Source organism: Panthera uncia, chromosome A2, assembly GCF_023721935.1.
Source record: "Panthera uncia isolate 11264 chromosome A2, Puncia_PCG_1.0, whole genome shotgun sequence".
In the NCBI taxonomy this organism is placed as follows: Eukaryota; Metazoa; Chordata; class Mammalia; order Carnivora; family Felidae; genus Panthera; species Panthera uncia.
Window position 1 is genome coordinate 118,782,862 of NC_064816.1, and position 25,477 is coordinate 118,808,338.

At 42.2% G+C, this 25,477-nt stretch overlaps 1 protein-coding gene across 6 annotated transcripts in view; it reads left to right on the top strand.

The window, feature by feature from the left end:
• Nucleotides 1-13,402, top strand: part of AVL9 (AVL9 cell migration associated) — a 79,101-nt gene extending 65,699 nt beyond the window's left edge. The window contains exons 16-19 of one of the 6 annotated variants that reach the window (XR_007460044.1): nt 663-987; nt 5,419-7,975; nt 9,151-12,787; nt 13,246-13,402. Coding sequence is in view for 1 of the 6 variants with exons in the window: in XM_049641661.1 (XP_049497618.1) it covers nt 663-778 (116 nt within the window). In the remaining 5 variants the exon portion in view is untranslated. Of the gene's footprint in view, nt 1-662; nt 5,230-5,418; nt 7,976-9,150 lie in introns of those variants that run through there. The other 5 variants (XR_007460045.1, XR_007460043.1, XR_007460046.1 and 2 more) reach the window with 5 other exon arrangements.
• Nucleotides 13,403-25,477: the final 12,075 nt, after the last annotated feature.

Sequence of the window (25,477 nt, forward strand, 5' to 3'; positions counted from 1 at the left end):
AAAGCACATTTCCGGAGAGCAGCCTAACCACTCTTGCCTGGGGTGGTGGTTATCAGTTATCAACTTGGATGTGAGCCACCGAGAGAGCACATAGTTTGTTTTTTGTTTTTTTTTTCAGCTCTCCCAGGTGATTCTGATGCACAGCCAGTGCTGAGAACTGCTGGCCTAGCATGCTGAGTATAAAGGAAAGAACTGGCTGACCACCTTCAGAACGAACGCTTAGGAGAGTAGGCTCTTAACCCAGAAGTTACCCAGTTTCCTACTAAATATGCCCATGGAAAGGGATTGTTTTGAACCTAGAAACTTAAACAGTATTTTAGTGGGGCGCCTGGGTGGCTCAGTCAGTTAAGCGTCCGACTTCAGCTCAGATCATGGTCTTGCAGTTCGTGAGTTAGAGCCCTGCATCAGGCTCTTTGCTGACCACTCAGAGCCTGGACCCTACTTCGGATTCTGTGTCTCCTTCTCTCTGCCCCTCCCCTGCTCACACTCTGTGTCTCTGTTTCAAAAATAAGCATTAAAAAAAATGTTTTAATGCTGTTTTAGTAACTATTAACATACTGATGTGTAACAGTAAATAAACATTTATTAGCATTGGTCTTTCAGTATCTCCTAACAAAAGTGAAGACATGTTTCCTTTTGTTTTTCCTCTCCTCTCCCTCCAGGCCAGTCAGTTGGAGGAGCTTTTTCCAGTGCAAAGACAGCTATGTCTTCCTGGCTTTCCACTTTCGCCAGTCCCGCCCCCCAGAGTCTCACTGAGCCGCCCGACGGGAAGCCCTGACAAGGTGTCCAGAGGCCGTGGTTGCTTCCTTAAGTTTAAGTGTTCCCTGTCTGTCTGCTGCTCCCAGACTGTTCCTCTTCATTGGCCACAGGTCCATGGCAGGGGACCAGTACGTCGAACTGTTTACATGGATGGTTGCCCTCTGTCTAAACGAATTCACAGGATGCTGGAGAGATGAAATCGCAGCCATAGAGGGGATGGCTTTCCAGGTTGGGGTTTAAATTGACTACTTTTATTTCAGTCTGAGCCTGATTAAAACACACAGTGAACCTTCTAATGAATTTTCAGTCCTGATATTCTACATTTGTTTACTTTAGAAAAGTTTTTACTTATGTAAATTTTGTTCTCTTTTGCTGTTTGAATATCCAGGTGGCCATTGTAATTTATATGTGGTAAAATTAAGTTATCTTACTATTTTAATTTCAAGTTGGCCCTAAAATGTGCTTATAAAGTTAAGGGGCCATACAGTCCAGCCCTTTGTTGTTATTTTGCTGATTATGTGATGGTTTTTTGTTTGTTGGTTCTCTACCCACAAAACACACTTATCAATTCACTGACTCCCAGAAACGTGAAAGCCAGAGGCAGTAGTTCTGAGGATGAAGTGTTTTGTTTTATGTTTATAGTTTATTCTTTCCCAGTCCTAAGCACTTGCTCTGAGGCATCGAGAATGTCACAGTGGTGTTGGAGTGGTGTAACCAGAATGTGTATTTAGGGCAAGGCTTTAGAAGCCCTAGGTGTGAGTTCTGTCAACTCTAGTTATCTTTCAGTCTTCTACAAGCATTTTTTAACCCGCAGTTTGTGCCTTCTATTTCTTCTTTTAAACTGTTTCCCATTGGCTGTTTACAGACATAACAGGTTTTTTCTTAGTCTTATTCTTCATACAGCTTTTCAAGGCACTTGGCCTTTCTACTTCCCTGATGGAAAATCCTTCGGTAATCAATCCCTACCCCATTATAAAAGTATTTATAAAAGAAAAACGAGATGATCCATAAATATTAAATAGAAATCTCATCTTCACTCACGTTTAGAAAAGCAAGAGGCAAGAGGAGAAAACTACAGCTGTGACATCAGTCTTGTTTCACAAAGGACCTCTGGTTTCACCTTAGACACATGCACATGTGTGCTACATACTGAAGATTTTTATACAACTGGACCTCACGTATCTGCCATGCACAGCTCTCATTTGCTTTTTAAGGGGACTTTGGATGGGTGTTCTCAGGGAGTACTTACAGGGGACAGACTTTTTTCAGTAACAAAGGACACTTGGCAAATATGTTGTGAGTATGATCTACATATGATAGGGTGTCGGGAAAATAAGGGATCTAATTAAGGAGAACACGTGATTATATTTGATTATCCCTTACAAAATGTTGATGTAAGAAGTAAATTCTTCTAGGGCATGTGAAATGGACATAGGGATATAATCTAAATGTCTCTAAAATCTCCTATTTGTGTTTTAACACAAGTCTGACAAACGTAAAAGCGTACTTCCTTTTGAGCACAATAACTCAAGAATTCAGTGATGATCAATGAAAGGGCTTATTGTGAGAACTCTATTAACTCCACTTCTGCTGGGGAAGTTAGCCTTCTCAGGAAATACTATTTGAAGAGAAGAAAGTAATAACCAAACAACACCTTAAAAGGTAACTTTAATTAGTGTTGCACTGAGACTATAAAGAATTCATTCTAACATCCTGTTTCATGAGGCCGCATCATTAGTCGGGGTGTCTAGTGTTAGTGTGCAGTTGTTAGCTCTCTACTGCCCAAGCTTCACAGCGTCAAGAGCAGCTGTGAGGCCGGCCGGCACGCCGCTGGTCCATCCTCCAGTTTGTTTGGGTTGCAGGCTTGGGGTAAACTCTCATCTCTCACTGTTCAGAAGCAGGCCAATCTACACGTTGCTATCCCACTGAAATAAAAATGGTTACGTGAAATTTAACTTTGCTTTAAGATCACTTTTTCCCCATTTTAACATATACCTTTACATGAACTTGCTATTAATTTTTCTAGTTCAGAGTTCAGCTCTTAAGCTGGTCATTTAACTGACTTTCAGCATAAAGCGAGTATCTCAAAAGATAGAACTTTTGTCAGAGAAGTAGTCAAAAGACTGTAACTATATTTCCTTCAGGTTCTGGGAGGCATTGGAGTTTTCAGGGAGCGTAAGCTAATATGTTGTTGGCAGGGGCCCCAGGGCGGCCAGCACAGTTGAAGGCAGGAAGCTTGGCCCCTTGTCCTGGGAGCCCTCGTGCTTGTGACTTGGATTCCAGGCTTCAGCTGAGTGGCCAGCCCCAGAAGCTGTAGCCTTCCTGGTTCTGTGAGCCACGGGAGCCAACATGGGGCCATCTTTAGACATAGCACCGGTAAAGGTGGATGTTCTGCTTTGGCCACACTTGCTCCAGTCCCTTTGTGTCTAAGAACTGAGTATTGGTAAGTAGGCCTGGGGGAGCTAGGGTCAGCCAGGCCTTTCCAGGGTGTGCCAGCCACACAGACTGCATCTATAGCTTGGCGGTGGCCTCACTGCTATCTAGGTAACTTAAAAGTAGTGCTGGGGAAAAGTCCCTGGCATTTAGTTCCTACTAAGGCATTGTGATGACAATTGACATAGGGAAGGAAAAGAGTTAAGGCTACCCGACCTGCGTTAAGAGAAAAAGTTGCATGTCAAGAGTGAGGCTCAGAGTTATCTCGCGTATGCATTTGACTCACATAACCAGGATGAATAGTCTATCTCCAGATCCCCTAGTGATTTACTAGTTAGTGCCCAAGCTCTAAAACAATCCTTAGCTACTTTTTGCTTTAAGAAACAGCAGAAATATCCTCAGGCAGCAAACCAGAGCATATGACGTGATTTCCTCAATCTTATCTTGCTTTCTCAGTTCTATATTAAGCATTGGATTTTTTTTTTATGATAATTTACTTTAGAAACGTAAGAAGAAAGCAAATTTGGAAGGGAGAGAAGCTAGAAGTCACAAAATTGAGGAACAAGGTACTTACAATCTGAATGAAGGTATTCTGAGGACACAGTATTTAATGTGCTGAAAGTTACAAGAATTCTTTTACAGAGAAGTTAGGATTTTAATCTACTGGTTACAAGTTTGAAAATGAAGCTATAATATTATCTCCCCGGCAGGCAGGTTTTGTTCTTACTTTGTTTTGTGGAAGTTACAGCCCGTGTTTCCCTCTGGGCCTGGTGACGAGTTGGGGAGCGTTCAGCTCTGGAAGGGGCAGTGGACTGATCTTGAACCGCATGAACTTTTATCCTTGTCAGCGGTTGGGGCAAGTAGCCTGTTAGGACAGTAGCTGCTACATGTTGTCCATTATTTTATCAGGGAGCTGGTTGGGACTCGAGATGGCATCAACATTTGCATGCCACCAGAGGTGGCCCAGCATTCGTGGCCTTTCCACCCAGGTCGGTGGGCAGCCATTAAAGCTGACAGGGAGCGCAGCCCTGGTTTCTAGAAGAGGATTGTCATTCTGTGCAACGCAGTGTGCCACTGGGAGTATTTCATTCCAGGTCTTTGGACTTCGTGACATTGGAATTGTTTTTTCATAATTTCCAACATTCCATAAATATTTGTCAAAGACAAAGAAGAGGAATGTGGATCTTTATTGTTTTCATATAAATAACTTTGTACGTGTGACTTCCTGCTTTCGTATGAAGGGGAAGAAATTAGCTCCTCCCTTGTATGGTAACTCCAGAATTAAAAAGATTGTGCACGTATAGGGGTTGAGTATATTTTGTAAAACTCTAATGATTTGTATTTCTGTGCTGTTCTAAAGTTTACCTTTTTACTTCTATTAATTAAAGATATAGAAACTATATATTTAAATCATGTAAATGGGACACAATTTAGGGTTTTTTCCCCAGTCTTCTTTTTCATCAGCTTCTCACACACACACACACACAGTATGCTGCTCAGATTTTTTTGTGTGCAATATAAACATTTGAACATTTCAGTCAGGTACTGAGCCAGAAATGGTAATTGAAGTTTTTTAGAAAGCTTCTGTGCTTAGAAAATACTTTGTTTTCTTGAAATATTAATAATTTATAGCTGGAAAAATAGGATCAAGACTTAATGTGTTTCAGGCCACTTGGTCATTGCTTCCTAAATGTAGGAAGCGTTTGATTAACAAGTTGGTGAAGGCATTTAGTGGTTACAAAAATAGTTTAAATATTTGAGATTAAAGGCTTCCCGCAAACCCTCTGAGAAAGTTTAGCTAAGAAATCTTAGAAAGTTTTCTGAGGAGGTTTGGCTGTGGCACATGTTTTGATCAGAAAGATAGTTTCTCTTTGCTCCAGTAGGTTTATAATTTGTACTAGTTCTTTCTTTCCGTTGTCATTTGTTAAAAAAAAAAAATGTTAAAATATAAATCACGTCTAATCATAGTGAATTGTAAAAGTTCTGTATTTTTATTTTAAGGAAACATAAGAATAAAATTATCCTGTTTGTCCTGCACACAGTTGTACTTGGCCTGTCTTTCTAGAAATACCCTTCATGTTGTCGGTGTGGTCTCTGGCCCGCTCCACGGTTGGACAGCAGTGCCAACTTCGTGTAAGAAACCAGCACACAGACCCAACTAAAGGACTCGTTACTCCTTTAAACTCTCGTGTTGATGTTGTTTATGGTGGTGCCTCTATTTTTAAGGTGGTGGCCTCTGCAGGAAGAGCCTCTTAGCTTCTGTGGAAGGCTAAGTGCACAAAGTATAACCAAGCAGAGATTGGTCGTGCAGTCATATCACATGCTCACTGACAGAAACCCCCAGGGGAATAGAACATTGTCGCAAGCAGCCCATTTTCCCATCTGGACTGGTAAGCTTCGGACTAGCCCTTGGCATTTCCACTGAGGGCTCCTGGCGTATTTTCATATATATTTCCATGTATGGTGATTTTCTTACAGCTGTTGTACAAAAGATGAGCTTTGTGATGTGCTTCATAGAAGCAGACAGATTTCTTTGCCCCATGGGAACGTGCGCTGACTTGAGTGTAGGGTTAATTTAAGGTACCAGTGTTTTCTGACGTGCACCGTTAACACCCCAGAGCTGATGAGGTACTTGGCCACAGTAGAGCTCGGTGCCACCGGCCTCTCGCCTTTTCCAAGGACCTCTGCCAACTGGGCGTCAGGCTCTGCTGTGGTGGGGTGATGGTTCCCCCTCCTCTCCAAGGTCAGAACTGCCTGTTTTTTACTCCGATAAGATGGGAGTTGCAATTATTGAATCTGGTAACATCTAGAAGGGGTATGATTATGGGGCCAGTTTTTTTCCAAGGAATAGCCTTTCGTGAAGGTCTTCTCTGCCTGGACTTAATCTCCCCACACTAAGCATACTTTGTATGATCATGGAGTCAGAAGCCAGGGAGCAGCCTGGGGCAGGAGATCAGAATGGTTATGCTCTTTGCATAACCTGTGAACACCTGTACTTGGAACTGCTGACATCCCAATAGGACAAGAACCAAGATTCAAACCATTTAAATGTATGGGTTTTACCTTTCACTGGATCCGGCTACATTCCTGCAGCACATGAATGTGGACTCGAGCTGTGGGAAAATGACGAAAGCCACATGATGAAATATGGATCGTTGTTGAAGCCAGGTGATGAGGATGTTGGGGTTCATTAGACTCCTCGTTCTGGTTTGGGCTTATGACCACCATCTTTTACTTTTCCTGCTTATTCCCGCCCAGGCAATTTCTCCTCAAAAGCTGTAGGGAATTTTAAAGATTCAGGTCAGGCCCTCAGCATCAAGTCAGTGTGTCTGCCAGTCCTATTCTGACCATGTGTGGTTCCAGCCACCTGTCCTTGTAAAACAGAATTTCTCTTAGTTCCTCTTTATGCCCCTAGAGCTAGCTTTACAGTGGAAGGGCTGGAAAAGACAGCTCATCAGTTTTTGGAAAATGTGTTCCTCTGTCACGAAGTTCTCACTGTTGTTCCTCAGTAACGTGTCTCCATTCCATCTCTTTCTAGCTCTGCTTCCACATTCCCAGTGCGTCTGACCCTTAACCGATTTCCGTTTCTAGCCCTACCCCCCACACCCAGATACATCTTCCCAAAACATGGCATTTTTGTTACGTGGTAACCCTCCATATCTACTTACTGTCTACAGAATTAAGTCCAGTTTCCTAAGTCAGGCACCCAAGGTCCACCACATGGGAACTCATGCCCCATTAGCTTCTCCACTGCTGCCCTAGTCTCCACAAGCCCCGGGGCAGACTGCAGCCTTTGCTGTGCCTCACTTTCCCACCCTCTGATTGTTCAGAGAAGCATTCCTGAGAGAACCCACAATCGAAGACCCAGCGCCAGCCTCTCTCCTTTCTTAAAGTGCCCCCCGCCTTGGAGCTACTTTGAGTCCTTTCTAAAACAATTGGACTCAGGGTTTAGTGAGAACCACGTAAATAGGGGCTTCTTAGGCTTGGAGATTTGCAGTTGGTAAAACTTTTTTAAGAAGACGTGTGGGGCAGCGCTTGGGTGTCTCAGTCAGTGGTTTTGGCTCAGGTCATGATCTCACAGTTCTTGGGATCCAGCCCTGAGTCAGGCTCCACACTGAGCTTGGAACCTGCTTGAGATTCTCTCCCTCTCTCTCTCTCTCTGTCTCTCTCTCTCTCTCTCTCTCTCTGCCCCTCCCTTGCTTATGCTTTCTCTTGCTCTCTAAAATAAAAAGAGATGGGCAACTTAAGTGAAATATACCTACAGAAAAGAGCAAGGAATATACATTAAAATAAATCTAAAGCAACCATTCATGTAACCACGACCCAGGTAAGAAGTAGCATATTAGCACCTAAAAACCCTACTCCGTGTATCTTTCCATGGTCATAATTCTTCCTGCTCCAGAAGTATTTTATACTCATTTTTGAGATAATTATTTCTTTATAATTTTACCTCCTTGTTCCTACATTTGTATCCCAAATTGCATAGTTTATTTTGTGTCTATTTTTGAACTTGAATAAGTGGAATCACCATTTGTATTTTTCTGCTTAATTCTTGTTTTTAGGAGATTATTCTCCTTCATTGTTTTATTAATACAGTGCCGTTCTACAGCTATCCCACAGTTTATCCAGTCTGCCAAAGGTGGACTTAGCCGGTTCCCGTTCAGGGCTGACATGAATGGCGGTGCTGCTCTGACCATTCTAGTGCACCTGCATGTGTTTCTCCAGGGTGTAGATGCCAGAGTGAAACTGCTGGATGTTTTTCCGCATTGTCTCCAATGCTTAGGTATCACAAGGAATTTAATTTTTGCCAATCTGGTGGGTGGGTGTGAAATGGTATCCGATTGTGGCTTTTGATTTGCATTTCCCTGAATACTAATAAGGTTGAGTGCCTTTTCATTTATTTATTAGCCATTGAGGGAGAGCACAGGAAGGAGAGGCAGAGACACAGAATCTGAATCAGTTTCCAGGCTGTGAGCTGTCAGCACAGAGCCCGATGGCAGGGCTCGAACCCCTGTGAACCGCGAGATCATGACCTGAGCTGAAGTCAGACGCTTAACTGACTGAGCCACCCAGGAGCCCCTAGATTTCTACTTTTGTTAAATGCCTGTTCCAAGTCTTTCACTCATTTGTCTATTAGGTTGTCTGTTTCTTATTTGCTTGAGCGTTCTATGAGTTTTTATATGCATGTATATGTTTGTATTCTAGATACTATTTGTCATTTATGTGTGTTGCAAATATCTCATTCTGTGACTTCATTCTTTATGATCTGTTTTAATGATTAGAATTCTTAATGTAGTTAAATATGTCTTTCCTCTTAGGCTTAGAGGAAATCCTATCTTTCTGTGTCTTATTTGTAAATAAGACTACTCTACCTCAAGGTCATGAGATTCTCTATGATCTTCTAGGAATTTCTAAAGCTTTGTCTTTCATATTTATTCACCTGGACACCTGGAACTTCTTTTTAGGGTGATCTAGAGTAGAGAGGTCAAATTCCTCCCACTACCCCAGCCCCCAGACATGGCTAGAAAGTTTTAACATTTCTTCTTTTGCCATGTAAGGACTACTATAAACTACTTCATCTTCTGACTCTCACTTCTTTATTTTTTTTTTCTCAACGTTTTTTTATTTATTTTTGGGACAGAGAGAGACAGAGCATGAACGGGGGAGGGGCAGAGAGAGAGGGAGACACAGAATCGGAAACAGGCTCCAGGCTCCGAGCCATCAGCCCAGAGCCTGACGCGGGGCTCGAACTCACGGACCGCGAGATCGTGACCTGGCTGAAGTCGGACGCTTAACCGACTGCACCACCCAGGCGCCCCCTGACTCTTCACTTCTTACAAAGACATCTTAATATGCAAACATGAGAAGAGCATAGGGTCAGAGTAAAGGAGAATCCTTTAAACCAAATAATTGAGTTGTACTGATTAATTTGTCTATATTTTTCTCATTTTGTTACAGGTTCTGTGCACTGGCTTATGGAGATGGATGAAGGAACCTTATTTTTTTTGAATCTGAAGGGCTGACATTCCCCAAGTCTAAAAATCACATAAGTGTCCAGTGTTTTCCAGAACTCTCCCAGGCAGCCACAAACTCTCAGGACTTTTAACACATCAGAGACAACTGGCCTCCAGAGACCCAAGATTTGTGCCTCTTTAGCTACTCGCACTGGGAAGCCCCTCTTAAGATTAACCCAAGTCCCTCATACTGCATTTTAAACTCCAGCTGCTCCCCATCAAATATTTAAGGGCCTACTATGTACACACGTGGTGCCTGGCCCTTTGGAGCCTGCTGTTCAGCAGGGACAGGTGAGCAATTATCACAGAGGGCAAAAAGGGCCAGGGCCAAGGCCAGGATGCGTTTAAGCCCATCAAGGTGGCCAGCTGCTTTCTGAACAGGGACGAGTCAAAGTCTCTTCCCCTGGGAGCCTAAGTTGAGACCTGAAGGCTAAGTGAGAGTCGTTGGGGGTGAGGTGGGAGTCAGGTGCAGTGATGGGAGAGGCTGTAGAGGACTCCGGGGCTGGGAGATCAGCACAGGCAGACTTGGAAGTGGTGAATGTTCTTCGGTGTGGCTGGGCCCTCCACGGCTAGGTCGGGATGGGGAGAGCCCTGTCAGCCGGCAGAATGGGGATAGACTCGGAGAAGGCAGGGGAATACCTGGAAGGGCTTGGCTGCGGGCACGAGGCGGGTCGGGTGCTGCGGATTAGAAAGTTGGTTGAGAAGGACTCACCCTCTTTCGCCCTGCCCTTGGCCACACATTCAGTGATGTTTATCGGAACCCAGCAGCCACCCTGCCCTTTCCTCAGCAGTCCAGTCTCCCAGCTTTCCGCCGACTTTAAATCACATTCGCCCCAAACAATAGGCCCCAGAACAAAACTCCTGTGACTGCCGCTCTCCGTCAAAAAGCGGTCACTGTGAGAACGTGTTTTCCATGGATTTTGCCAGAATTTAGCGGCGCTTGTCAGTGAAAAGCAAGTCTGAGAGATTGGGGAGAGCACGGGGGCCACTCCAGCATCTCAGTTACTCTTCTGGCCAAGTAAAGACCCAGGAGACCTGCCCCACCAGCGCGGTGTAGAAAACTCACTTTTTCTTCACACACTTGACAGGCAGGGAGTACTTTGTATGCTCAGAAAGTCCATCTGCAGTCATCATCTGGATTTTCATTTCTATTTGATCCAGTCCATGGATTTTTTTTTTTTTTTTTTTTTTTTTTCCCCCCCGATCAACTTTCCCAGAAGGCAGTGCTTTGCTCTGGGGAATGGTTAGGTCAAAGTCGGATAGCAGAGGATTTGAAAAGTAGCCTCTCCACGTGCCCCTCCTGGCTGTGCCCTAGATGATGGTCCCTCAGCAGCGCTTCCTAGAAACCACTGAGACTGAAGTTAAACTACACCGTCCTCAGCTGCAGTGACCCTGAACTGGCCCTTTGTGCAAGGTCATCCATGAGACACCAATGCCTCCGTGCCCTCAATAGGTCATTCACTCCCACTAAATGCTTTTACAGTGGAAATTCCCAGGTTAAGTTCCACAGGTAAAGATGAATATTTTGTGTGTGTCACCCATTGTATGGTTGTTCAAAATCACAGGGCCAGCAGGACTGGAGTTTTTTCATCTTACATATTTTCCCACCTTTGAAGTATTAGTGATAGCTCCCTCGTTTTGAGACTCAAGGTTTAAAACATTTTTATTCTGTGTGCCATGAATTCCACTTCTTTGAGCATCTGGGCTTAATGAATCCTTAGCATTTTTCTTTTGGGGCTTTGTTGGAAATGAAGGATACTCTCCACTACTTCTCTGGTTGGAAGATATGTGTTTCATTCCCTTCTAAGTTATCAGGCTAAACCTGTGACCTTTCTAAATCCTGTGACCTTGACAAGCAGGCAGTTTTTCCAAAATTTCTAACACAATTCCTCGGGAATGTGGAATGGGTTTCCTTGTGGACAGTGTTGTTTATGGGGTCTCTGTCTCCATTCATAGAAACCTGCATGTCAGAGAGACAGCGTATATATGAAAACATAGGATAAAGGTGCTAGAGAACTGAAATGCTCTGGGTAGCGGCCCCCCAAAACCTGATGGCTAAAAACAGCTCCCCTCGGCTGCAGCCCCAGCAGCAGTAAGTAAAGATGCACTCAGTCACAAACCGACTTACTAGGGTCCTGTCTGGAGTCCAGAAGACAAGAGGAGACCTCTAAAATTTGATATAAAGTGATGAGAGTCTTGAGAGGTCCACTAAAGTGCCATGGCAGTCCTTTCTGCTGGGACAATCAGAGAAGGCTTCCTGGAGGTGTTATGGAACCAGGCTGGAACGATGGCAGAAGAAGCAAGCGGCACTCGGAGATCTTGGTGGATTGGAGATTTATTTTACACCGGCGGGCTCAGAGGAGACTGTTTCTCCAAAGGTCTGAGCCCGGAATGCAAGTCAGGAGGGTAATTTATAGCCAACAACGTCCATATCTGTGGGGGGTTTTGCCCACAAAGCAAACAAAGGAAGAAGAACCCAGAGGAGGGGTCTCTAAGCTGGAGACCAGAGTTTGTTTTAGCCCCGTCGGCCATCTTTGGCGTACTTGACTTCTCCAACAGAGGAAGTGGCATTTGCTCTGTTTCTTGAGTGAAGAAGGTAAGATTCTGAATAGAGACAGTAAAGGTGAGAGCAGATTTTTAGCCCACCCTCAGGGGGTCCCATCGCCTGTGATGCAGAAAAGGAGAAGCTCAGAGTGAGTAAAGCTCTAGGAAGGGATGAGTGATGATGGAAGAGAACTAAGAACCTCTGGAGATGCTAAAGCCAGAAGGAGCCTGAGATGCATAGCAACCACCCCGAGTTACTCTTGGTGAGAATACAAGGCGTAAGGAAAAGACAGTGAAGAGAGGGAAAACCCCAAGCGGCAGATACAGGAAGGAAAAGAAGTTCAGTTGACCCTTGAACAACGGGATTAAGGGCACCCTTGCAGTCAAAAATGTGTGTGTAACTTTGGACTCCCCCAGAACTTTACTAATAGCCTACTGTTGACCACTGGCCTTACTGATAACATAAACAGTCGATTGATGGATATTTTGTGTGTTATATGGATTCAATACGATATTCTTACAATAAAGTAAGCTAGGGAGAAGAAGATGATGTTATGAGGAAAATCATAAGGAAGAGAAAATATATATTACAGTTCTATATCAAAAAACCCCACATATAAGTGGACCTGACAGGGGCCAACTTCCTCTCTGAGGTGGGAAACTGCTCAAAGTCTCAGATGAATGATGAGTAAGGCCACTCTGACAGAAGTGGACACCCTCCTCCAGCACTTGACCATTTATTCCTTCCTTTGTTGGGTATCCATGCTTCCCATAGTCTAGCAAGCTCACGCATTCCAACAGTTTTTTCGAGTGCGTTTGAACGTTAAGCTAATACTTGTTTCATTGCTTTAAAAGGTGCCCTTTTAAAAAGCAGGATCCCAGTCACTAACACAGGAATGAACATTTTTATGGCCCTGTACCTTAATTAGGGGAGAGCATCGAAGTCATTTTAAATGGACTTAATCTCATCCTAAGCCTGGCCAACATTCCATTCCTAAGGGTTTACATCAAGGAAGTCATCCAAAAGGGGGAAAAAGGTATGTGTATAGAGTTTTATGTCACTGTAAAGGACAATGAAAAATTGGGAACAACAGAAGGATTGCTATGACACTTAAGAGTAATACTAACAATGCACACCTGGGTGGCTTAGTAAAGTGTCCGACTCTTGGTTTCAGCTCAGGTCACATTCTCACGGTTTGTGAGATCAAGACGTGCAATGGGCTCTGCGCTTGTAGCATGGAAATTGTTTGGGATTCTCTCTCTCCCTCTCTCTGCTCCTCTCCCCCTCAAAATACATAAAATAAACATTTAGAAAAACTAATACTAATAAGTATGATGCTCACTTGTAATGTTAGCTATTAATCACTGAAAAGTGAGGTAATGTAGAGAAGAGGAAAATACAGAAAAAAGATTATACGAATACAGGCGGTTCACGGGAGGGCAGGAATCCCAACTTGTTTCCCTCTGCACTTCTTCTTCCTTTGTCTTTTCCCAGTTTTTCCCATGCTGGTTTGAGAACATGGAAAAATGAGTTGATTTTGGAGATCAATGACACTTTGGTGATTTTCTTCTGCTAATGAATGGTAATGTGTTGGAGGGGACAATCCAAGCAGTGATCAGGGTATGGAAGACATTACACATAAGTAAAAGCCTCTCGCTTTGCCTGTGTCTTTCTTTTTTTCCCATTAGGCCCTGAACACATCTCCATCACCACTCTTAATGTTCTGGGGGTAATAACTATCTAGTATTATAATGGATGGTGCGGGGGAGGGGCTGGCGCATAGTAGGCACTTGATGAATATTGTGACATCCCTTCCAGTGCAAGCCTCTCTGGTTACAGTTTACCAGCCCCAGGGTAACTGATGTACGTACTGAAACAGCAAAAGGAGCTAAGGAAGCAAAATAAAGCAGCACTTTCAACTATTTCTATTTTACAAAGTGCTTGGTGAAACTGTAAAAGGATATTTAGTACCACAAAAAGTAGGCCAAGGGTAAGAAAAACTCTCCTACCCAGGAGAATTCAGCTGACCAAATTAAGTCTGATCCAGAATAAACAGTTCTCATCTGGAAATCTAGCAGTTCCAGAAAGTACTGTCCAAGTGGAAAAAGGCCCACGATGCTGGTCTGCATAATTATGTAACCCTTTAGGAAAGGGGAAGGAAGTGCCACCATCCTGGGGTACATGGGGAAAAGCAACCGTGAGAAAATAATAGTACTCAGGCCTCAAAGAAGGGGATTGTGCTACTAGAGAAGCCAGGCTCACAAGCCCTTTCTCATGAACTTGACCAAATTTGGTCATTTTTCCCTGTGCCTACCCAGTGTCCAAAACCGAAAACAAGGTTCCTATTATCCAATCCGTCCAACAGAAATAACTGTCAAATAGGCACGTGAATAGCACTGCACGTGAAGGAACTCGTTTGAAATGAGACTGGAGCTCAGCTGCAACGGTCAAGACCAGTCACGTCTGTGCTTTCTCTGGAAAAGCATGATCATCGCCCCTTTGAAGATCACTTAAAAACATCAAACAAACTAGATCCCAGATGGTAAGAGGAATTTAAAATATAACTCTCTTTCCCTAACAAATTGTAAAAATCCAGGCTTGAAATTAAAAGCAGGGATTCAAAGAGCTCGTGTACGCCATGGTCACAGCAGCATTTTTCACAGTAGTCAGGGGGTGGAAACAACCAAAGTGTCCACAAACAGAATGTGCCGTGTACAGACAATGGAGTATCATTCAGCCTTTGAAAGGAAGGAAATTCTGGCACATGCTACAGCACGGATGAACCGTGAAGTCACTGTTAAGTGAAATGAGCCGGGCCCAAAAGGACAAATACTGTGTGACTCCACTTGTATAAGGGACCTGGAGTAGTCCTAGTCATAGAGACAGAAAGTAGAGGGGTGGTTGCCAGAGGCTGGAAGGAGGGCGAGTGGGGAGGGGAGATAGTGTTTACTGGGCACAGAGTTTCAGTTTTGCAAGATAAAAAGTTCTGGAGATGGATGGTGGTGATGGTTATGTAACATTGGGAATGCACTAAAAAAAATTTTTTTTTATTTTTTAGCACTTATTTTTAAGAGAGAGAGCATAAGTAGGGGAGGGGCAGAGAGAGGGAGACCAAGGATCCGAAGCAGGCTCCACGCTGTCAGCACAGAGCCTCACGTGGGGCTCGTACTCATGAACCATGAGATTGTGACCTGAGCCAAGATCAAGAGTTGGCCGCTTAACCAACTGGGCCACCCAGGCGCCCCTTAATAATAATTTTTTTAGTGCATTTAAAAAGACCATAGAACTAGGCACTGGAAGAGACACTTGGGATCTTTAACTTCAGTTCTCTTACACTTCACCGCCATTTATTATGGAATATTTCAAATATATACGAAAGTAGAAGAGTTTAGTAAACCTCCTTTTACAATATACCATTCAGCTTCGATAATTGTCAGCTTACAGCCAATTTTATTTCATTTTTAATGTTACTTTTTCCCCTCAATCCCACAGAATTTTTATCTTTTAAATTTTTATTTGGGGGGCGCCTGGGTGGCTCAGTCGGTTAAGCGTCCGACTTCAGCTCAGGTCACGATCTCACGGTCCATGAGTTCGAGCCCCACGTCGGGCTCTGGGCTGATGGCTCAGAGCCTGGAGCCTGCTTCCAATTCTGTGTCTCCCTCTCTCTCTGCCCCTCCCCTGTTCATGCTCTGTCTCTCTCTGTCCCAAAAATAAATAAACATTAAAAAAAAAAAGTTAAAAAAATAAAAATAAAACAGTATTTATGATCTCAGTTTCTGTGGGTCAGGAAATTGGTCGTGGTTAGCTTGATGTTTCTGCCTCAGGATCTCTGGTGAGATTACATTTCAGTGTTGGCCAGAAGTTGCCATCATCTGAAGGCTTGCCTGGGGCTGGAGAATCCATTGCCAAGACAGTTCATTCATATACCTGGCAAGTTGTGCTGAAACTGTCAGTTCCTTGCTTCACAAACTTCTCTCTAGAGTTGCTTCTGTGTCCTCGTGGCATGGACTGGTTTCCTCTAGAGCAAGTGATCCCTGAGAGAGCAATGCCTTTTGTGACCTACTCTTGGGACTCATATACTTTCACTTCCACTACAGTGGACTCATTAGGAGTTACTAAGTCCAGGGGCGCCTGGGTGGCTCAGTCGGTTAAGCGTCAGACTCTTGGTTTCAGCTCAGGTCATGATCTCGCAGTTTGTGGGTTCGAGCCCTACATCACACTCTGTGTTGACAGCATGGAGCCTGCTTGGGATTCTCTGTCTCCCTCTCTCCCCCCCTTTCTCTAAATAAATAAACATTTTTTTTTAAGTGACTAAGTCCAACCCACATTACAGGAAACAATAAGCTCTAAACTTTTTTTTTTTTTTCCCAAGCTCCAATTCTTGAAGGGAGACTATCAAAGAATTTGTGGACATATTTTAGGATCATCACAGCATCCACTGATAATTCTTGCCTGATACAGTTCTTTCTCTGATACCTGGAAAATAACGGTTTTCCAACTATATCCTATACTGTTTTTGAAGCAAACCCCAGCAGTATATTTCATCTGTAAATATTTAAGATGTATCTCTAAAACAAAGATGTTGTAATGTTATAAGCTGATAACTTAATATTATCAAGTAACAAATCAGTATTTAAATTTCCATTTGTCTCATGAATGCCATATTTTTTGACATACAATTCACATCCCATAAAATTTATCCATTTAAAGTGTATAATTCAGTGGTTTATGGCGTTTTCACAAAGATGTACAGTCATGATCACTATCTTAATTCCATCATCCCAAATAGAAAACCCTGTATCCAATAGCAGTCACTTACCATTTCCCACTCATCCCTTGGCAACCACTAATATACATGCTATGGATTTGCCTATTTTGTACATTTCATATAAATGGAATAATACCATATGTGGTGTTTTCTGTCTGACTTCTTTCACGTAGCGTAAAGTTTTCAAGATTGATCTATAGTGCAGCATGGATCTTTTTTTACTGCTGAATTCCATTGTACGGGTATACCACATTTTTATTTATCCACTTTTTGGCTATTATAAATAATGTTGCTATGAACATTTGTGTACAAGTTTCTGTGTGAAGCCATGTTAATTTTTGGTTGAATCAGGACCAAAGTAAAGTCTACATAATGCTATGAGTGGATAAATCCTTTAAGTCTCTATTATAGGTTCCTCCTTCTACAACTTTATTTTTTCAATTTGTTAAAGAAATGGAGTCATTTGTCCTGTGCGGTTTTCCAAGATCTGGATTTTGTTGATTGCATAATTTAACGTGTTTTTCTAACTTCTATAGTTTCATAAATTGGGACCTGGGTATAGAGACGTGATCAGGTTTTCTTGATGGAGAGAAGAGGCAAGATGATTATAGGTAGGCTGTCATCCTACCAACCTAATTCTCTCTCTCTTTTTGTTGTTGTTTTCCTGATATTTTGATATTAATGATTATTGCCTAGATCCATTTTGGAATAAGAAGTAGTGGTATCTCCGGGCGCCTGGGTGTCTCAGTCGGTTGAGTGTCTGACTTCGGCTCAGGTCATGATCTCGCGATTTGTGAGTTTGGGCCCCGCGTCGGGCTCATGCTGACAGCTCGGAGCCTGGAGCCTGCTTCGGATTCTGTGTCTCCCTGTCTCTCTGCCCCTCCCCTGCTCATACTCTGCCTCTCTCTGTCTCTCAAAAATAAATAAATGTTAAAAAAAAAATTTTTTTTTTAAAGTAGTGATATCTCATTCTGTCATTCCTTCTTTATCTGTTAGCTAGAATATGTATAAAGAAAATTTGCCCCTAACTCTTTTATTATCACATGATTCAATTTGCATATAAAAGGAAGGATAAAATGCTTGATTCTTTCCCTTTATTTTACCCTCTAATAATGATCAACTATTTGTAGGTTTTAAAAATGAACTTGTGGGGGCTCCTGGGTGGCTCAGTCGGTTAAGCATCCGACTTCAGCTCAGGTCATGATCTCACGGGGTTTGTGGGTTTGAGCCCCGCGTCAGGCTCTGTGCTGACAGCTCAAAGCCTGGAGCCTTCTTCGGATTCTGTGTCTCCCTCTCTCTCTGCCCCTCCCCTGCTCATGCTCTGTCTCTGTCTCAAAAATAAACAAACATTAAAAAAAATTTAAAAAAAAAATGAACTTGTGTATTAAATGTATTTAATACATTCTAATCCACTGGAGTTATTTTGTTTTTCTGTAATAGTTCTTTTTTTTCCCCTCAAAATAAGTTTCCAGGGGCACCTGGGTGGCTTAGTCGGTTGGGCATCCGACTTCGGCTCAGGTCATGTTCTCAAGGTTCCTGGTTTGAGCCCCGCGTTGGGCTCTGTGCTGACAGCTCAGAGCCTGGAGCCTGCTTCCGATTCTGTGTCTGCCTCTCTCTGGCCCTCCCCCCACTCATGCTCTGTCTCTCTCTCTTAAAAATAAACAAACATTTAAAAAATTTTTAAAAAATAGTAAGTTTCCATATTTTGGCAGGAACACATGAGTAGATTTTTTGACATTCATTATGTTAGATGATTAATGACATTTCTTTTGACATAAAGTCCTCTTATTTAGGGTTTAATAAATCAAATATTCTAATGGGTACACTTTTTCCACATAAAAGTAAGAGAGTTTTTGAAAATTTTCATGCTAATGTTTTTATTTTTGAAGAAGATAAAAAGGTTAAATATTTAATAGACCATTTCCAGGAAAAAAAAAAGGCATTGACCTATTTTATGTGGTATCCACTAGGAGGTTCAGTAGATTAAGGGTAAAATTAAGGTCCCTTTATGTACCATTAAACAGCTGGCACCCTCATAGAGAGGAATATTTTCAGCATAGAAGATATGTGACACAACATGTGGTTGGTATTGGAAAAAGATCTACTTTCAAATACATATATTAATATTTGCATTTTACTGCCCCACCCCCATCCCCCGCCCAAAATACTGCTTCTGGCACAGTGATGAAAGGCAGCGAAAATTAACCACAATAAGTAAAGGGGAGATGTGTTATGATTCAGAAGCTTTAATTCGCAAAAAATTATTAACGTGTGTATCTTCTTCTTGGAGTTATTCTTACTGTTGCTCACATTGTCCTCTCTTTGCAATGGTTCTTTTCTTTTTTATTTTATTCTATTTATTTATTTTTTTAGAGAGAATTCCAAGCAGGCTCTGCACTGAGCAGAGCTCAATCCCACGACCCTGGGATCATGACCTGAGCCGGAAGCAAGAGTCAGAAGCTCAACTGACTGAACCACCCAGGTGCCCTTTTTCTCTTTTTAAAAGAATTCTGTGCGTGTTGTCAGTCCCTACAAAGCCAGACTGGGGACTGATCCCAGGGAGCCTGGATGCTGAGTCATGCCGTCTCTCAGTAGTGCAATTTACTCCCCGTACCTTCCCTCAAGCATTGGGCCATCCTGGCCTGTTGGATGGGGCCTGCCCTCACCCACCAGGTAATATTCCTGTGGCCAGCAGTTCCATAGCACTAAGCCATTGAGGAAAAGGTTTGCATGGTGATTACTGTCACACCCACCCCATATGAGCCCTCGGGCCTTTCCAGCAATCTTGAATCTTAGATGTTTCCCATCCTACGGAGCCCTGGTCAGGCCTGACCAATGGTTCATGTTGGCTAGTTGGTTCCTAAGTCTTTTGATGTGACTGTAACAGCCTTCGATAGTTTCCTTGGTAGCTGGTGTAAGGTGTTTCTAGCCTCCTTTGTACATTTCTTGCCTCATATCTAGAATCAGCCTTTTCTTCAAGAATCTTTGGTTCCTTTTATTAGGAAATATTATCTCAAAAACTACAGTCCAGGGGCTAGGATGCTCCCTGCCATGATTGGTAATTGTTTCCAGGCCTTTTCAGTAGAAAGGAGGAACATATGTTTTGTTCAAGATGTATGGTGAGTATCTACAGATATTTGCACTGCAAACTCAGGACCACAGGGATTTTACTTGCCCTCCTCTGTGTTACGTCTGGTTCTCCTTTCCCCCACGCAGAGAATCCCAGTTCTAAAGAGATTCTCGTAATAACAGATTAGATTATTATTCATTTGCTTGAACACACAGTATGTCTCGGGATACGGATACCAACACTACCACTAACAATGTGACTGACAACACTGAAAGATTTTTTTTTCCTTATGGTTTGTTCCATTAGGGATGCACAAATTACTGTGTGTAATTTTTTGTGTGGTTATGCCACCCACTGGATACTAATTTAGATTCATTAGCTTCATCCTAAATTTTTAAAATTTAATTTTGCCTTATAATTATGTAAAAGTTTACCTAGTTCTAGTCAGATTTACCAAACAAGATATATTCAAAGTCGAAGAAGACTTTTATTTTTGGCCCTCATTCTGTTCCTTCCCTCTCCCTCTAACCATTTAAAAATGTTTGTAATTTCTTTTTCTACTTTAAACACATAAGCAAATATTCTAGATAAAATAATACATATTTTACCACACACACACACACACACACACACACACACACACACACTTTCTACCTTGCTCATTAATTTGAAGATCTCTGTGGATTTGACATTATTTAACCAATCCTCTCCTGATGGACATTTGGGTTGTTTCTGGGTTGGGTTTTTTGTTGTTGTTGTTTTTCCTTTTTTTTTTTTCTTTCTTTTTTTTTTTTTTTTTTTTTTTTTGCTATTGCAATTAATGTTCTAAGGGTAACAGCCTTGTGCATATTTACAGTTAAAAATATTTTTTTTGCCAGGTGGAAAAAAAAATACATTTTGTCATTTTGTTTTGGGGTGAGATCACTAGATATGAGATTGCTGGTTGAAAGGATTGGTAATTTTATCAGTATGGCCAAATCCCCAACAACTATGATAATAATTTGCAGGACCATTAACAATGTACGAATGTGCCTGTTTCTCCACCAACAGTATGTCAATCTTTTAGATTTTTGCCAATTTAATATATAAGAAATAGTATCTCAGTGTTGGTTTTATTTGTGTGTTTCACATAATATGAATGAGGTGAGCAAGTTTCAGTTAGCCATTTCTTTTCCTGTTCATTGTTTATCTCACAGAATCGATTTCCTGTAGAGTCCTTGGTCTTTTTATTTTTAAAAGCTCTTTAAAGATATCAAAGATAGTAACAATTTTAAATATTCTCAGATACCAGCAGGTGTCACAATATCACATAGAGGAACTCATCCATGTTTCTTTTAGTAATTCTATGAATATTCATATGTATAAAAACATGAACACATTTTTCAAGCAGCATTTGTTGAAAAAACTGTCTATCCCTATTGAATTACCTTGGCACTTTGGTCAAAAAATTGATCATAAACACATGAAAATATGTCTCTGGATTCTACTATATTGTGCCTATCTACATCATCATGTAGTACCACACTGTCTTCATTATAGTATAATTTTGAGATTAAAAAAATTTTTTAATGTTTATTTTTGAGAGAGAGAAAAATCGTGAATGGGGGAGGGGTAGAGTGAGGGAGACACAGAATCCAAAGTAGGATCTAGGCTCTGAGCTGTCACCATAGAGCCCCATATGGGGCTCAAACTCAAAGGCTGGGAGATCATGACCTGATCCCAAATCGGATGCTTAACCAACTGAGCCACACAGGTGCCCCAAAAGATTTTAACTAATCTCTACACCCAACATGGGGCTCAAACCTACAACCCTGAGACAAAGAGTCACGTGCCCTACCGACTGAAGCCAGCCAGGCACCCCTGAAATTTTTTGTGTAAGGGCTCTAAATTTGTTCTTTTTGTAAAAATGGTTTTGGCTATTGCAGATCCTTTGCTTTTCTGTAAAAATGTTAAAATCAGCTCAATTCTGAGAAAAAAAGTGTACTGGCATTTTGATAGGGATTGCATTAAATGTGTAGAACAACTCGGGGCGCCTGGGTTGCTCAGTCGGTTGAGCGCCGACTTCGGCTCAGGTCACGATCTCGCAGTCCGTGAGTTCGAGCCCCGCATCAGGCTCTGGGCTGATGGCTCAGAGCCTGGAGCCTGTTTCCGATTCTGTGTCTCCCTCTCTCTCTGCCCCTCCCCCGTTCATGCTCTGTCTCTCTCTGTCCCAAAAATAAATAAAAAACGTTGAAAAAAAATTTAAAAAAAAAAAAAAAAGATACTCCACGACTAATTACTACAATTCCAAAATAGTGGTCTGAATTCAAATTCCCTTTGTGACCTCTGCACTCCTTTGTATAGATTTTTATTTTGTGTCTACTACATGCTAGGCATTTAGATGTTGAGGATACAGAAATAGAGTAGATAGATGCAAGCCCTTGCCCTCACAGCAGTGGTGAAGACAGTCAAAACAAGTTATGAGATAGCTTGATGAATGCTGTACAATATTGGGTACAATTGAGATTTAAATAAAAGGAACCCAAGATAGAATTTTTTTACGCCACCTAAAGGAAATTACTTGACATGTGAATTGAATTTAACCAGGATCACCATAGCATTTACCATCCAAACAGGAATTTTTAAAAGTCAAAGGGAGAACAAGTATAAACCAGGATGTATGGTTATCTTAGATCTAACCAAAGGGGAAGAGTGTTTGAGGGAGAAAAAAATTTTATGTGAAAGAGGACAAGGCCTATTAAAGTAACTAAAAAATCTCAATTTAGTGAGTTTATAAACTGTAAGGAAGAAAATTAGGCTTGAAAAGCAAGGAGAGATCAGATTCTAAAGTCCTTGTAAATGAGAAAGGAACCTGCAGCACTGTATTCCAAAGACAGTAAAAGTTCAAAGCAAAGGCAGGACATAATTGTTGGAAAAAGATAAGTTGATTGTGGAGTGGAAAAAGTGTGAACAAAGAAAGGGGATCAGCAGCAATCATCTGGGGAGAAATGGAGAGTATGTATGGGTTTTTGGAGTCGTGAAATGTTTTGTAATTGTGTTTGCTATTTGAATTACAGCTCAAGAAAGCTGTTTTGTTTTTTAAAAGATTTAGGAAATTAAGTTCTCAAGGTGAAAGGATAGGGGCTTTAGATTGATGTGTTAGAAATGAAGATGAGTTCAAGAGATATTTAAGAGAAACTAGAAGGCCCTGTGACTCACAGGATATGGAGATGAGGGAGAGAGGAAAGTCCAATTAACTCCCAAGATTCTGGCCTAAACAGCAGGATGGATGATGGTGCTGTTTCCTGAAAGAACCTGAACCAGATGCATGTGTGAGGTGTGAGTGGGGGGGAGATCTTAAGACATGTTGGGTGTGAGATAACTGAGATAAGCTAGAGATTTGTTTTGGACTGTTTGTGTCCCTCCAAAATTCATTTGCTGAAACTCTAATCTCAGTGTGATGGCATTGGGAAGTAATTAGGTTACGAGTGTGGAGCCTTCGTGACTCTCATTAGTACCCTTATAAGAGGCCAGAGGGCTTGCTCCATCTTTTTTTTGCCACGTGAGGATACAAGAAGTCAGCAGTCTATATTAGCCCAGAAAAGGGTCCTCATCAGAATCTGACCATGATCTGACTCTGACCTCAGACTTCCAGACTCCAGAACTGCGAGAAACAAATTCCTAAGCCACCCAGTCTATGGCACTTGGTTATAGCAGCCCAAGCTAAGACAATATCCAAGTCAGGCTCTCAGATGAAGGTCTAGGCCGAAGGAAATCAACAGGAGTCACTGAAGTAAACAGTACTGGTTAAGGCATGTGTGAATATACAAAATCAAGATGTAAAAGAGGTGAAGTCAGCTTCTGAGGAAAGGCCCCAGAGGTAGGAAGAAAACCAGACGAATGTAACGTCACAAGTCCAGTTTAGAGTCTTTCAAATAAAGCGTTCAGCAGTGTAAAGTGCTATTATGTGTCAAAGCAAACCAGCAGAGTCCAGTCTGGACTTAAAAAAAAAAAAAAAAAAAGAGAGAGAGAAAGAAAGAAAAAGAGGGGTGCCTGGGTGGCTCAGGCAGTTAAGTATCCAACCCTCGATTTCAGCTCAGGTCATGATCTCACAGTTCCTGAGTTCAAGCCCCGTGTTGGGTTCTGACAGCATGGAGCCTGCTTGGGATGCTCTCTCCCTTTCCTTCTGCCTCTCTCCCGCTCACTTGCATGCTCGTGCTCTCTGAAAATAAACTTAAAACAAACAAAACAAAACGAAGTTCAAGTTTCAGTAGAGTGATAGTGGCAGAAACCAGGCTCACATGGTTCAGTGGTAAATGGTGAGATATGGTTTGTCAAAGGCAATTCCAGGAAGGAATTAGGTTTTGAAGGGGGAAAGAAGGAAGGGGGTGAGGAGGAAAAGACTGTTTTACAAAAAGGTTTGGTCATGTTTAAAGAGAAAGGAAAAGAGCCAACTAGGGAAGGGATGAGAAGGCAGCTTCAGAATCAGGGAGGATTGCTTCAAGCTTAAGGTTTGGGTAGAGTCCGGGAATCTGTATTTAATCTTGACAAGATTCTGGTGCACAAGCAAGTTTGGAAGGCAGAGTAATCATAGAGCAGACTTTGCAAGAAGCTTGGAAAAGATGGTATCTTTGATACAGATCCTTGACTCTTTTATTTTCTCTCTGAACAGAAGAGGAAGAACTTGTAGTGGAGGAAGGTACAGATTTAGCGATGCAGTTCAGAAAGTTTGCGCTCTATCATTTTCCTGTGAAGTAGTAATCTGCTCACAGAGTTGGGGAAGGTGAAGATTTCCTAAGACTGGAGGTTTCAAATTGCTTCGAATAACGAAGGGTAGCTTGCTACTATTGAGGATCTAGTGGTTGTGGATGGTGACCGCAGATGATACAGTGGCACCAATCTGTGCCATCTTGTTTCCTGTGGCAGTGCTCAGCAGCCCAATGGTAATCAGAGGCAGAGAGAGCTGAACTCATCGAAGATTCAGGTTTTGCCCCACAGTGACAAAATAATGACAGGAAAACAAAGGAGTTTGGGATATTGCCAAGAGAGTGGCCGGAACATTATGACAGACCTAAACTGGATGGAGAGCTAAGTGAAGAAAAGAGATGACTACTAGTGGAACTCCTGATGAGAATAATTTGGGTTTGACTATTTCAAACTCAAGGCCCTTTACATGTATCAGCTTTTGTTCAACACTTTTATCACCAACTATGCTACACTGCAAGGGGACGCAGCTGCAGGGGTGCAAAGGCCAGAACTGTGGCCTTGAGCTCCCCTCAAAAACATCGTTTTGTAGAAGAGTGCCAGTAAGAGCACTCAACAGAATGGTACAATTAACAGGTCAAGGTACAAGGTACTGAGGACGAGTGAGAAGGGACTCTTTCCAGCACAGGGGAAGAGGTGGTTAGGGAAGCATTCATTTAGAAACTGCCCCCAAGCCAAGTAAGGTAAAAACGGAGAGGGGGCAAACAGTAAGAGACTCTTGAATACAGAGAACAAACAGGGTTGCTGGAGGGGTATTGGGTGGGGGGATGGGCTAAAATGAGTGATGGGCATTAAGGAGGACACTTGAGATGAGCATTGGGTGTCATAAATGATGAATCACTGAATTCTCCTGAAACCAATACTACACTACATGTTAACTAACTCGAATTAAAAAAAAAAAACACAAAACAATACCCTGCCCCAAGTAGATCTTAACTACAGGAAGACAGCTACAGGCAGAAGAGAGACAAAAAGACCACGCTGAGTAGAGCAAGTAGCATAAGCAAAGGTAGGAAAGTATAGCAAAAGCCCGATTAGGAGTTAAAGTATAGGGGAAAACAATGTAAGATAAGGCTGTAAAAGTAATTTAAAGTCAAATTACAGAGAGCCTTAAAAGTGCTAAAGAATTTGGGACTTTATTCAGT